The following is a 14,500-nucleotide window of genomic DNA, read 5'->3' as shown; positions in this document are numbered from 1 at the left end:
TCTGTAAGACTTGTGGGTAATGAGTTATAGTTTCATACCTTGAATCTGTATTTAGATTGATTCAGTATTTTTTAAAGATATCATTGTGGAGGGACCCGTTGAATTTTGTATTCATTTATTTATTTATTCTTTTTGGGGGCGGGGACATACGGTATACGTTGACTTTTACAAAAGAAGACATTCGGACAAACGTGATGAGAGCAATTTCATCAACATTGATGTAGAGTAAGAAAGACATGACAAATTACAGTTTCTACAGTTTTCATTGAATTACACAAGTTGACCTGCGTAATGATGTCATCGTCTCACGAGTCATTGTTGTTGTTGGTTTTTTTTTTTTCACACGAAAGCATCATCAGTATGTTTTGGATGAGGACTTGGCAGCTGCAGCCTCTCATTCTTATAGTCTATTTTGAACTGCTATTACTAAGCAAAATTCCAAAAAGAAGTAGGCGTAAAATAAACCTTGATATATTATATATATATATATGAAGGGGTCGGTGCAATAGTGCTAACCCACACAATGGTTATTTTGAGATGATCGCTGTTGAATGTGTGGAAAGTTCATATACATTGTACATCAATAAAACATATGAATGCATGCATTTTTTTACCATCTTATTGGTTGAATTCAAATATGATATTTTCACGGAGGTTAGAGTGAAGGATAAGGATTATGAAAATACATGTAACTCAATTTTGACAAAAGTGTGGGATAGCACTATATTGCACCGACCCCTTCATTATATCAATCATATCCTCTTGAAGACGTTTAATCGAAGATGGACAGTTCACTGGGGGATCTCTGAATTGATAATGGGTTGTCTCCTTTGTTGATCGTTTGTGGCTGCGAACCATTGTAAATATGCTCGCAACTGATTTGATGAATCTGGTCCAGGGAAATTCTTTAGGACAAGAAAGCGAAGGGAGGATTCGATAAGGACAACAAAATGAGAAGTGAACTTGTTGAAACCCACTGCACTATTAAAGGAGCTCTATTGCCTCCTATACGAAGAAACTCTGGCTACGTTACAGCGATAAAAGAAAAGACAAAAAAAAAAAAAACTAGAGATTGTAATTTGTCATTACTGACAGATTAAGGTGATCCGATTTTTTTTTAATCTATGATTCGAATCATGATCGCAATAGGCATGACCATACAGGTTTCATCTGTGTTTAGAGACATTGGCCGTATCATGTTTGGATTCTCATTTAGAAAAGGGAATCATGTCTGCCATCTTTGGTACTAATTCTGTATACACTAGATAACGAAGATACAGCAACAAATACATATGACCTTTGACCCACCTTTACACTCCCAAGATGACATCTGAGGAAAAAGTGGTTATTTTGTGAAATGATTCTCACAATATTGTTTTTGCGTGTGCAAAATATGGGAAAGATAGGACATGCATTCACCAAGATACAAGATGAAACATTTATGACCTTTGACCCTATTTTACATACCCAAGATGGTGTCCGATCAAGTAGTTGTAATTTTATGAAATAATGTACATGACATGAACTAAACAGGTGCAAAACATGGAGGTGGTAGGGGCTGTTTTTCTTGAGTTATTGCAAATAAAGTTGCACAAAGAAAGAAATATCTCAATACATCGAAGATAAGCTTTAATTTCAACCAATTTTTTAACATGATCCCGACATTGTATGAAAAATCGAAGGCTCACTCTCCATAGCGTAAAGTCTCAGCTACAACATATTAAAATCTGGGAGAAAATCACTTAAGGGTAAGTGAGCTAGTGCTCGATAAAGACAATCATGTCAATTGTCACATTAAAAAAAAATTCCCTCCCATAGAGATAACACGTCATAACGAAGATAAAGAAAGAAGTACATATGACCTTTGACCCCAATTTGCACAGACAAGATGGCTTCTGAGCAAAAAGTGGTTATTTTGTGAAATGATTCTTATAACATGGTCTTTGCGTGTGCAAAATATGGGAGAGATAGGACATGTATTCACCAAGATACAGGATGAAACATTTATGACCTTTGACCCTAATTTACATACCCAAGATGGTGTCCGATCAAGTAATTGTTATCTTATGAAATAATGTACGTGACATGAACAAATCATGTGCAAAATATGGGATTGATAGCCATTGTTGTTGTTCATCTATTGCACAGAAAGTAGTAGAAAGAAAGAAAAATAAAGAAAAAATTGTTATTTTTATAGAAATTTGAAGGAGAAGCATGAAAAAATCAGAAAAAGATAAAGTTAGGAAAGGAGATTAAGACTAACTAAAGAAAAAGAAGAAAAAAAGTGTTTTAACAAAATTTAAAAAAATATTGGCAGGGGTGAGCCTCGAACCAGGGACCTTAGGATTACGAGTCGGATGCGCTATGCAATGACCTATTTCATGCTCCATAGGCCCTGTGTATTAAGCAAAATGACGTTACATCGAAGCCACGTGCCATTTTTCAACCAAGTTTTTCGACGTAATGCCGACGTCGTATGAAAAAATGGAGGGCACACTTACGATAGCCCAAAGTCTCAGCTACAACATACTAAAATCTGGGAAAAATTCACCGAAGCATAAGTGAGCTAGTACTCGAAAAAGATAGTCATGTCAATTTTCACTGCCAGAAAAACTGCTCTCCCATAGAGATAACACGTAAACTGGTCAAATTTTACAAGGATACTTTCAATCCATTTTTACGAGGTGATGACGTTATCCAATCAAAATGTTGTTTTTACATTAATGAAAGAACATTTCATAAGCTACAACATACTGAAATCTGGGTGAAAATTGGCGAAATTCAAGTGAGATACGTTCGAGTGAATTTGAAATTTGATGACGTCATTTTGAAAATTTACTTTTTTTACTTTATTAAGAAATTTGATATTTTTTAATCATTTTGTCAGCATAGCCAGCCCATGAAATGACATGTACAACTCATCAGCTTTCAAAATATGTAAAGAAAATGGGGGGTCACCGTCCATCCTGACGAGTAAAATCAGATTTAAAATCATCGGTTTTTTGGCATAGTTGCACTGTATATCGCCATTGACGCGCGCGCGGAATTTCAACTTTGACGGGCCCGTATGACGTCATATTGAGTCGGATTGACTTGAAACTTGGTAGAAATATATCTTGACATTACAGACATCCGATCCGTGTGAAAAAATTGGAAATTTCCATTGCATATGAGCTGTGCTTGCGTATATGCGCGCGCGCGTACGCGTCCGTCCGATTTTTTCAATTTTTCAAAAAATGCTCCAAATGGTCTGAAACGTGTGCAAAAAATTTTTGAGCTCGATTTGAGCATACAAATAATTCAACGCGCGCGTACGCGCACGTTTTAAGATATAGATGAATTTTGAGAATATGAGTAGAATGCGTTTAACTTGAAATTTATGTGACGTAAATTTCATTGAAAAACTCCATTCCATTAATGAGATATGATTGAGAATGTGTTTTCATATAATGACGTCATAGTGACGTCACGGTCGACTGATCACTTTGATTTTAGTTCGATTGCCGTCTTTGGGACACGATACATACATGGTGTAAGTTTGAACTTGATAGGCATAGCACTTTCTGAGCTAACCTCTGCACAACTTTTGGGGAGAAATAAAGAAAGAAGAAGAAGAAGAAAGAATCCGTACAGATACAGAAGGTGATCCGAGAGGATACTCGGATCACCTAAAAAACCCTCCTCTTCCCCTTTGCCACTAAAGAGGTGCCCTGGCGTGTATCCGAATTTGGAGAAGTCAGTTATAACCTCGGTGTCTTGAGAAAACGTACCTATGGGCAAGCTCCATATTTTATTTTTTTTTTTTCATATACTGGGTCCTTGTCGTGAATCCGACTGTATGAGTGTACATAGTAACATATGTATAATCATTTTCATTTTTTTTTTTATATACATGAAACATTTAAAATCTGCCCCAAATATGTACGAACATTACATATTTTGTTTCTTTCACTTCTATGGGCTTCCGGGAAGGAAGTGTCCAATCAAAATATTGATTGAGTGCGGGTTGACAAGCCGTGTCAACAGTGGTGCGATCATGGGAGCCCCATGGTGCGATCTGGTACAGAAGTTCATGGGTCCGGTTTTCCAAGTTTCCGAACTATCTTCACATTACCAGACTTGGGAGAATGCCAATGGTGACCTCGTTTTTGACCCCACCTCCCCCCCCCCCCCCCCACCCTCTCTCTCTCTCTCTCTCTCTGCTATAGCTCTAAGTTTATTTGGCAATACATGCGTTTCCAAATGTCACTTCTATACCTGTTTGCGTCTGCCTTTTTTTTCGTATTGCCTGTATTGTATTCAACTTGTTTTTTTTTTTTTTTTAATCACTTGGGCAAACTGGCATCTAGTACTTCTGAACAAACACAAATATTGTAATATATTTACATTTTTGCATATATAAAATTCTATTTTTGAACAAGCAAAATATTGCAATATATAAAGATGACCTCACTTGAAGTTAATATTTTTTTTTTCCTTCCTGAAAGATACAGGTGTTCAGCAATACATTAACCCCAAGGAATTTAAACATCTTTTTTTTTTTTCTAAGAAGAGAAAGGAAATGAAAAACTGTAGACCCTTTATTGTATTTTTTTAAATATATAAATCAGGGTGTGCGATAACATTGATGATTTTTTTTTATTTTGTTTTGTTTTGTTTGTTCTTCTCTTTGTATGACGTCAAAAGTGAAACGACTTGAATGAAATAAAAGACTCCGCAAACACTGATGCTTACAGTAACCAACGTTAAAAATTCTGTTCCGAAGAGAAGGGGACAAGTCGAGCGGTAAGCTGGATCGAAGTCTACTAAACACCTGTACTCTGCTAGTCATGTTATCATTCCGCTTATAGGCCAATATACATCAGTCACACACACACTCCATACCAAGTACTAATACAAGTAAGCAAGGCGGTGATAACGTCATAACTAACAGTTTTCATGCGTATGATTGGAAATCATTCGCATTCCTTTCAATTTTCAATATAGTTTAGTGTTCATGGCCACCTGAAGTCATGAACGGAAGATTGAAGTCAAGGATTATTTGATGTGGAGGATGTTATTTTTTTTCTTTTAGTTTTTGTCAAATAAACAAATGTAATAACGATTTGCACGTACAGGAAGGAAGAATTGTGAGGAAATTCCGATCGCTTAAAGTATCTATCCTTACAACTGCTCACCGGGGTTTGTATATCCTGCTTTAAAGTACACGTACTCATCATTCCAAATTATGTGTCTATCTATATAGTTAATTTACAACATTATGAAACGTCCGTTCTCTCTCAAACAACACTAAAGCCCCAAAGCTATGTGTATTTAGTGAAAGCAGCAACATTAGTAGAACAAAGCAGTGAAAGTTGGGGGAAAATGGGATTTAAAGTCCTGGTCAGAGTCAGCAGGAATCAATTAACGAGCCTTGACCTATACCCGGTAGAATAATCGTCATCAATAATGATATAATCGACAAGCAGTGATGTTTTAATCTGTACGAGAAAGTTGAAAATACATTATTAGATTTAACTTGATTGAATTTTGCCAAATCGGTTGTACTAAATACGCCATAATGCAGTGTCAAGAGGTGCCGACCGGAGCAATGGTTCTTTATTTTGACAATTTTAAGGAGACTTAAAACTTTTAAGACGACCGAAATCTGCCGGGGTGCTGATTTCCTGGAATCCTCGACAGAGGCAGGCGCAGATAATGGAACCCCAGTTACTCAGACAATAAACGAAGGTACTATAGTCGCTTGCGCAGAACAGCCCCACTTCGCAGGAAATGTTGAACAAATCGGCTTCCCTCCAATATATCTCACGATCACATTTGTTGCGATAAACATTTCCAGAGAAAGGCGGTGCGTCACACTGTTGATGTCAGAACTCAGCGCACGCGCAGACTGAGTAGCCAACTGATAGCATCGTCGAGTTTTCTCGGAAGCGTTCGCACAGAGTTGTGATCTGCCTCTGGCCTGGTATATAAAGTTCAGGACTTCAAAAGTGGTATCATTTGCTGCCGGGTGCTTTCTGAGCAGCAGAACAAAGGACTTCAAACCAAGAACACAGACTGGGATTTCTCGGTCAATTGCTGTTGGACACTTCATATGTGAACTTCTACAAGAGCTCCAGCAGACTACGTCTTGTTGATTGCGAACAAACAACTTCGCAAACATGGCGAAGCTGGCATTAATTGCCGTGGTAGCAGTGACCAGCTTGTTTGTCGTCTGCTCGACTTTGGTGGCTGGGCAGGATGCACAGGAAGAAAGGTCAGTTACCACAATGCGCTTATACAGTTTTGATTGTCCCTTGAATGCTATTGAGGCGGTGATCAAAATCGAGATCCAACATCTTTTATATTCAAACAACTTTATTTATAAATATATAGTAATACTTAATTTGCTCTCTTGTGCCATTGAGTTATGTTATCTTTAAATAACTAGTTTCCTGAGCTCTCACACTTCTTTAGTACGTATAAAGGCCACTAGCTCAAAAAGTCACTTATAATTTGTCGTATATTCGATAGCATCAATTATCGTTAACTTAAAGATGCAGAATGTAATATATTTTGCAACGTAAATCTGACAGCGCTGTGAGGTTCTTATAATTGCGCAAGATATTCAATAAATTTGATATAGCCATGTATACCTACGTACATGATTGACAGATACACAAAGAGTTTGGCACTTTTATTTTGTAAGAGAGAACACATAAACATTCACTGCTACATGTTGTGGTGTACGTAAGAGCAGCTATGGCGTAAATGATAATGCATACGAGTGCAAGACTGTGCAGATAATACATACTTCATTTTACTAGGCTATTCTTGTATAGTAAAATCAGTTATATTGAATATTCAAAAGCGTAGGCTTTCTTAAAAACAGAACAAAAACAAAGCATGGATGTACAAATTCTTCGTAACCGAAAAAAAAAAAAACAACAAAATTCTGTAGCTACCCAGATTGGCTTACTACATGTAACTACAACATTTTGTACAACTTATAGTAATCGCCGCACACTTGAATAATAAAGGGATCGTATAGTTTTGGTTGAAACCTATTTCCAGGTTTCTAACGATTTTTTTTTTAATGAGATAGTGAGAAACCTCCGTGTGTGAAATATGAAAGACCATGTAAGTGTATGAGGAATTCAACGTTTATTTGATGAAAATTGGTTTTGAAATGGCTGAGATATATAAAAAAGAGCGATTCTAATAAAGTGTGGGACCCACACTTTATTACGATCGCTTTGTTTTACTTTGTTTTTGATGTTGCAGTCATTCCAAACTCGATTTTCATCAATATAATAAACTGTTCTGTACTACAACAAAAGTGTTTTCTTGGTTTCTTGCAAAAAAAATTAAAAGCCTGGATATTCTCATCTCGACCAATACATATCCCTTTAACTCGTAAAGTTATACATGCAAGTTATACATTCAAGTGTAACATTTGTGCTTCTGTCCAACAGGCATAATGTCAACACAAAAGGGATGGTACTATGTATGTTTGTGTGTGTGTGGGGGGGGGGGGGTGGATGGGCATGTACATGATATCCATTCACTGTTACAGATCGACATTCCGCCAATCTACTAAAGGCGCGCTAAGTATCTTATATGTCGTACGTCTATAGTGTAAGTCTGACACCGCATGGCCTCTGAAATGATATTACTTCCATTCTTTTTGTCTTATCTTGAGGCTTTATGTGCATACCTATACATGATGTCGCCTTTGAAAAGAAAGGGCGCTCAAAAACATATGGGCATATACATAAGCATACACTCTGCTTGTTTTCTTTTGTTTGCTGGGGGGGGGGGGGGGAGGGGAGGGGTACGCAAGCAACGCAGGATCCGAGTGAAGGAGAGGGTAGGAAATGATCTCCTTCCCACATCAGGGACCCTCGGTATTTTTCCTATGAATAAAAAAAAATAGAACTTTAAGATTCTAACAATTTCTGGTTATATAATGAGAAACCTCTATGAAATCTGAAGGAGAATTTAATTCAAAGAGGATTTAGAGTTTAGTTGATGAAAATTGTTTTTGAAAAGGCTGAGATATCTACAACGTACTGACGTCCAGTCCTAATTAAAGGTTGGGACCCGCCTTATGTCACGATTGGTTTGTTTTTCTATGTTTTTTGATATCTCAGCCATTTCAAAACAGATTTTCATCAAAAACTCTGAATTCCTCTTAAATTAGTATGTTTCATGTTATATCATAAGAGGTTTCTTGGTTTCTCGCAAAAAAGTTAGAAGACCAATCCTGATATATCCACCAATCTATACCGCCCCTTTAATGTATATTGTTAATCATCTATGCTATGTTTATTATACTTGACTGAAAACTATCAATGACCCATATTTGATATTGTCATACTCTCTTAGATTTTTTATCCTTCGCTCTCCCACCTATCATTAATAGTTCTATTCTTATAACTCTCTCCCACCCCTTGCTCTTTACGTATCTCTGACTCTCTAACTATGACCCTGCATCACAAAACAAACAGAAAGTTTTAGTTACGAACAGATCCTTAAAGGGCAGACTCTAAGCTTTAAAATGATGTTTAACTCAATTAAAATGGACACTCCTAACCTTTCTAGATATTGGAGAGAAAGCGCTCACTCTGGAAAAGTACGAACCGAGAAAAGATGCTCTGAAGTACAGTGTCTATCTGTCTATTCAAGCGTTTAACCTTTCCTAACCGTGCTAGTTGTGCGATGAATTGGACTAAAAAACAGGATGTAAACCACTGGAGCAACAACAATGAAGGGATTATAAGATTAAATTGAAATTGAGCACGCTCTATTAAAACATTCTGTCCATGAATAATGCCAACTTTTAAAGCAGTAGTGTCATCCTTTCAAAAGTCATCAGACTTTAATGTGAAGAGTTTGCAAAGGGTGATCAAAAAATGAAAAGGGGCCTCTAAGACATACCTGATGTCACTATACTCTACAAAAAAAAAGGCTGTAGAAAAACTACTGAAAATGCATTTTTCCAGTAATTTTATGATCCCAATCTCAAGAATAATGTAGAAGAAGAATAGCTATTTCAGAAAATATGGAAAACTCAAAATTGACTTGGTCGACCCGTTTCACCTTTCTTGAGTCCTCACATGAAATCAAGGGGTGCGATTTTTGTTCGTTTTGTGGTGCACGGTCACAAATATTACTAACAAGCAGTCCCTTCTAGGATATTTATCTAAGCATGTGGTTTGTTTGAATGAGCGTTAACATTTCCAAGAATTATGCAAAATAAAGAAGTAACTCGGAATTGTCTTTTTTTTTCTCAGTGGTATGATTGTCATGTATCCGAAGAAGCTTCGAATCAACAAAGTAGGGACTGGATGTTTCACGATGAAAAATCTTGTAACACCTGTCTCCATGGAACTCAACATCACGTATCTCACGTTACCATGCCCGACCGTAATTGTTCAGAAATCGTTGGATGACGTGGATACATGCATTGATGTGGACCTGGGTTGTGAAGCAACAGAAAGTGAGAGAATCGGGGTGAGTATAACATGCAGGAGCGTACGTCTTCTAGCCGAGTCAACCATCATTCTCAATTTGGCACAACTTTTTGGTTCCTGCGTTTATCTCAAAGTGGGAAGAAGGTGTTATTATTCCCTTATACTTGAGAAGATTGAATGAGGTGGAGCAGATGGTTTTTAATTGCTAAAAGAATTATGAAATACAATTCAGATGCACTAATTCAATAATGACATTGAGAGTATTTTATATGCAGCATAATTGAAGACTTGAAGTCTATTAAAGAAAGTCTCGAAGACAGTCTATTATGTGTTTAAAAAAATAGAATCAGTCACAACATTCAATATTGCATTCCGAAGCTAAGATTTCCAAAGTCTAATTTTTAGGTGGTTGGAATGTTCTCATAAAATTTCCAGCCAGTAGGTACCTAAGCGTTAGATGGGGGGGGGGGGGGGGTGTCCCCACCCTAGGACTTACCATTGAACTTCCACCAGCTCTCTTCCCCTCCGCCACACTATCAAAAACGTTCCATATCCCTTGGTAAAAGATGAGAGTTGAATAAAAAAAGAATGATTTTGGCAAATATCAATCTTCTTAAAGCTGAACTCCACGTGTTAGAACGTTAATGTGTATTTCCCCTTTGTTCGATTGTTGCACTGTTTGTTAGATTATAGAAAAATGCAATGGCTAGGGACATGCTGGTGAGACCTGCCTGTATGTAACAGACTCAAAGTTAATTTAATATTGAACCGTAGTTTGACGTTGTCCTGATAGTCTCTCTTTCTCACAAATACTTTGCGATGAATTTCTGAGCTAATTCTTTCGAAAAGATACGCAAATACAGTCAGACATCCAGGTCATCTCGGGATTATCAGGACCTTTTCTATCATCCGGTCGACGTGTATATGTGGTGTTGACCAAAAAACAAAAAACAAAACAAAACAAAACACACCACCACCAACACAACAACAACAAAGAAAGAAACAAACAAACAATTAAGTGATTTTACACACAATTAAGAGTCTTAATACTTGCGCTACATATGATAAGCAAAATCAGGGTAGGACCCTACACAATCACGGTTTTCACTTTAAACTGTTGTAACTTATAGAGGAGTGACTGCAAAATTCCGATGCAACATGTTTTTGGTTTGACAACAGTAATACATGCCAGAGTACAATAAATTATTTTCTCTCAGTTACTGTTTATTACTGATGCTTTAACTACCTAAATGTCAGCAAAATCCATGTAATTCATAAAACAACGTTTTACAACCTAGGTAAATTCAAAATCTGAGATCTGAATCTTGGTATCATGTACCGTGAAGTCTTGGTAATGCCATTCAAAGTCATATACAAGTATATCAATTGATTTTGTGCCAGTTGACCATGTGGTATCATTTTCAGTAATAATCATCTATCGCCGTTTTCCAACAACTGAAACATATTTACAACTTTCCTTTCTCATTTCACAGCCTCGTGCAGGACCAATTTTAGTCAATTTTCACCACGTATTTACTGGCGAGAAGTCCACCGGGGGCCCCTTTACACAGGTCTTTGAAAAAGAGATGTTACTGGGCTACGAGGTGACGCACACTTTCGTCCAAACGGACAAGCCCTTATACAAGCCTGGTCAGAAAGGTGAGATTTGTTACAAATGTGGAGCACTTCATGTTTATGATTCCTCAGATGGTAGTGTCCGCTTTGTTTTATTTATTCGTTTATTTATTTATTTAGACTAGCTATGATTGATGCTGCATAATACTATGTACAATATGTTATGAGTTGAAAAAAACAAACAAACAAAAAAAAACCAAACCAAAAAATTATTTAGCGAATTAAGATTTAAGTTCCTAGAGTAAGTTTTATGGTAGTTAGTATTCATTTTGATGTCCTATGGTATAACTGTCCGTTCTTTTTGTATGTCAACAGTAATGTTTAGAGTCCTGACGGTAGACTACCCAGATATGATACCGGTTCCTGACCATGTAAGTATTTCAAGATGATTGTCTGACTTTCAGTGTTTGCATGTACTTCTTATTTAAAAAAAAAGAAAGAAAGAAAAGAAAAAATGCAAATGAGGTGCGTATGCTGACGAACCTTTGGAAAAAGAAACCGTAATTCACTTTTTATACTTGATAAATGAAACTTCGGAATGACATTTTGTTTCATTCTGTAACAAACGAACTACCGCGATGATTAACTTACTTTTATTTTCAAATTTACAGACCTTCTGAATAAGTGAAGAAACAATGTTCAGTTTTTGATTTATCAAACTAAGGAAAACGAAATCTTCCGTCATTTACTGAGTAAAGGGCTGGCTTTTAACTTTTTGCGAGATATCAAGAAACCCCAGAGACCCAAACCCTTATACGACTAGTTCAAAATTTATTTTATGAAAATTGGTTTCGAAATGGCTGAGACATCCAAGAACAAAGTAAAACAAAGCTAGCGTAATGAAAGGTGGGTCCCAAATTTTATTAAAATCGCTCTGTCATAAATGTCTCAGGCATTTCAACACCAATTTCGTCAAATAAATGTTGAATTCATGTTGGAATCACATATCCTCTTTCTTAACTATTCTGTCATAACCCGTGACAGGCACACACTGTGTATATTGAGTCACCGGGGGGAACTCGTATGAAGCAGTGGAAAAACCTCCTGAGTCCCGATGGCCTTTTAGACCTACAGTTTGCCCTGTCTGATGAGCCGGAGATGGGAACATGGCGGATCCGTGTCAGACATCACGGACATATGCCAGATAGCGTTCAGACCTTTGATGTCGAGGAGTACGGTGAGACAACTTCAGCCATAACTTTATGATTATAACTTTCCCTTGTTTACTTGTAATTTCATGCAGCATTTATAGAACTAACTCCCAACTTCCTCATATTTAGAACGACACGTACGGTATGCCTGCATTCCTGTGACTGAGTCACACAAGTAGAAATTCTTGCAGAGTGTAAAACAAATTTCCCCCATTTTTTTGTTGTTGTTATACAGGACTAATAAGATGAATTTCCATTTTTGATCTGTTGAAACTAATTGTTTAAAAATCCTATTATTCCCTACAGCCCCATACTACCAAAACTGTTTTTATAGTGAATCAGTGGCTTAAGTCTGCTCTTTCAGGAAATACTCTTAACTAAAAAGTCATGTTTGGCAATTCTTTTTTTTTTTGTGGTGCAGGTTTATATAATATGTATATATAATATATATATATATATATATGTATTTGATATATATATATATATACACTGTATATATACATATGTATAATCATATGAAATAAAATTTTTTGCCTTAACATACTAAATAACGCCCCAAACAGGAAAGGTTTTTGTCTAAAATATTCTTTCTAGCTTGTGTCAAAAAAAAAAATCAAAATGTATTTTTAGGTATTTTTGGTATACCTTTTGCTTTTTGTTGTCTTTTCAAGAAAATTTGTCCGCATTGTTGTAAGCATGAAAATATGCTATTTATTGATTTTAATTGATAAAGCAAAAAAAAAAAAGAAAAAGGTATTCATGCTCTTACGAAACGATTAGATCATATTTTGCATTGAAAGGGTACAAGAAATCACGTTTTCGGGGCAGATCGGTCTGCCATGAAGAACATAATCATTTGTTCGCAACTTCGGAACGGTGTGCCTGGGCGTCCCAAATTCAAATATGTATATATATATATATATATATATATATATATATTTCAAATATATATATATATATTTTTTTTTGCGATGGCGACACATGTGGGAATGTGTGTTTGTGTGTTGATCATGCATATTCTTTGTAAGTGCCTACTTCAAAATAGTTATTGTGAAAACTGAGTGACTTGTTAAATGGAGAGATAATTATGTAAGTTATATAGGCCAACTAGTTATTGAAAAAAAGTGTATAAGGATTGCAAGGTACGCTTAACCCTAACCAGCGAGGGTTTTATTTTTTTTTTTTTGGCCTGTTCTGTGGCCGGGGGAGGGTTGATTCAAACCCCCCCCCCCCCACACCCCGAGATCTCATCCTTCGATTGCGCAATCGCCCTGAAAATTGGCACATTATATTGGGTCTAGGGCAATTACCCCCTGGGCCATTACCCCGCACCCTTCCCCAGGCCCTAATCTTAATCCTAATTCTGAACCTAACCCTAACCCTAACCTAAACTCCTAATCCTAAACCTAACCCTAACCCTAATCTTTACTCTAACCTTACCACCAACCAGTATTTGGCCGGGGGGTAATTGCCGTCTGGGGGTAATTGCCCGAATACACATGTATTACCTGGGCGTAATTTATCAAAATATAAAAGATAAATGTATTTTTTTTTTCATTTTTATATTTTATATGAAGAGTTTGTTCGCAAAAACCGCCATTTTTGAAGATTTTTAAGTACGGTCTCTGTCATGAAGGACAAAATAATGCATTCTAAATGATATATCGGTAACTACATACAAAGGTACATTTTTGAAGTTATGGTCAAAAGAAGCAAAACCTTTTTTTTAATTATCATTTTCTTTTTTTTTTCTTGACCTTGAATCGCAAATATCTCGAACCATTTGGAAAATATGGACTTATCAGTTTTTGCAAACAAACTCTTCATACTAAATAATGTGCGTCAAATCATAAATATTGCTCTAATTTAGAAAATAAAGCTAATGGCATCCTACTTTTGGTAACATTATTCCTTGTAGCATTCCTAACAAATGCATTTCAAAAAAAAAATCTGGTATCAAAGTTAATTTCAAATTGTATTCTATTGTTTTAAAAATTGCTAATGTGTTTCTTTTTTCGACCTTTTTCTTTCGTTTTGTTCCACAAAATCTATGACAGAACCTATTTTAAGCATGATTATGCTAAAATTAATTGATTTCAGCCATTTAACTTGGAAATAATCGTATCTTTTTGAAAAAAAAAAAACGTGAGGAAACTCTATTTGCATTGAGTCTGTTCACAAAATCACGATTTTGACCCATTTTCAGTCTGACAAGCATGTATAAAAGGTCGTGCAGCGTCGTAACGGCATGTCCGATTT

The 14,500-nt window shown here is 36.3% G+C and overlaps 1 protein-coding gene across 1 annotated transcript in view; it reads left to right on the top strand.

Annotated features, from left to right (window-relative positions):
* The first annotated feature begins 6,114 nt into the window (after window positions 1-6,114).
* LOC140239456 (alpha-1-macroglobulin-like) overlaps window positions 6,115-14,500 on the top strand; it is a 50,873-nt gene continuing 42,487 nt past the window's right edge. The window contains exons 1-5 of the mRNA XM_072319292.1: window positions 6,115-6,256; window positions 9,276-9,495; window positions 10,949-11,114; window positions 11,406-11,461; window positions 12,075-12,267. Of these exons, the coding sequence (XP_072175393.1) occupies window positions 6,162-6,256; window positions 9,276-9,495; window positions 10,949-11,114; window positions 11,406-11,461; window positions 12,075-12,267 (730 nt within the window). The 5' untranslated portion in view covers window positions 6,115-6,161. The remainder of the gene's footprint in view (window positions 6,257-9,275; window positions 9,496-10,948; window positions 11,115-11,405; window positions 11,462-12,074; window positions 12,268-14,500) is intronic.

This window comes from Diadema setosum, chromosome 16 (assembly GCF_964275005.1).
Source record: "Diadema setosum chromosome 16, eeDiaSeto1, whole genome shotgun sequence".
NCBI classification, from domain to species: domain Eukaryota; kingdom Metazoa; phylum Echinodermata; class Echinoidea; order Diadematoida; family Diadematidae; genus Diadema; species Diadema setosum.
This window is presented reverse-complemented; position numbering and strand designations above follow the sequence as displayed.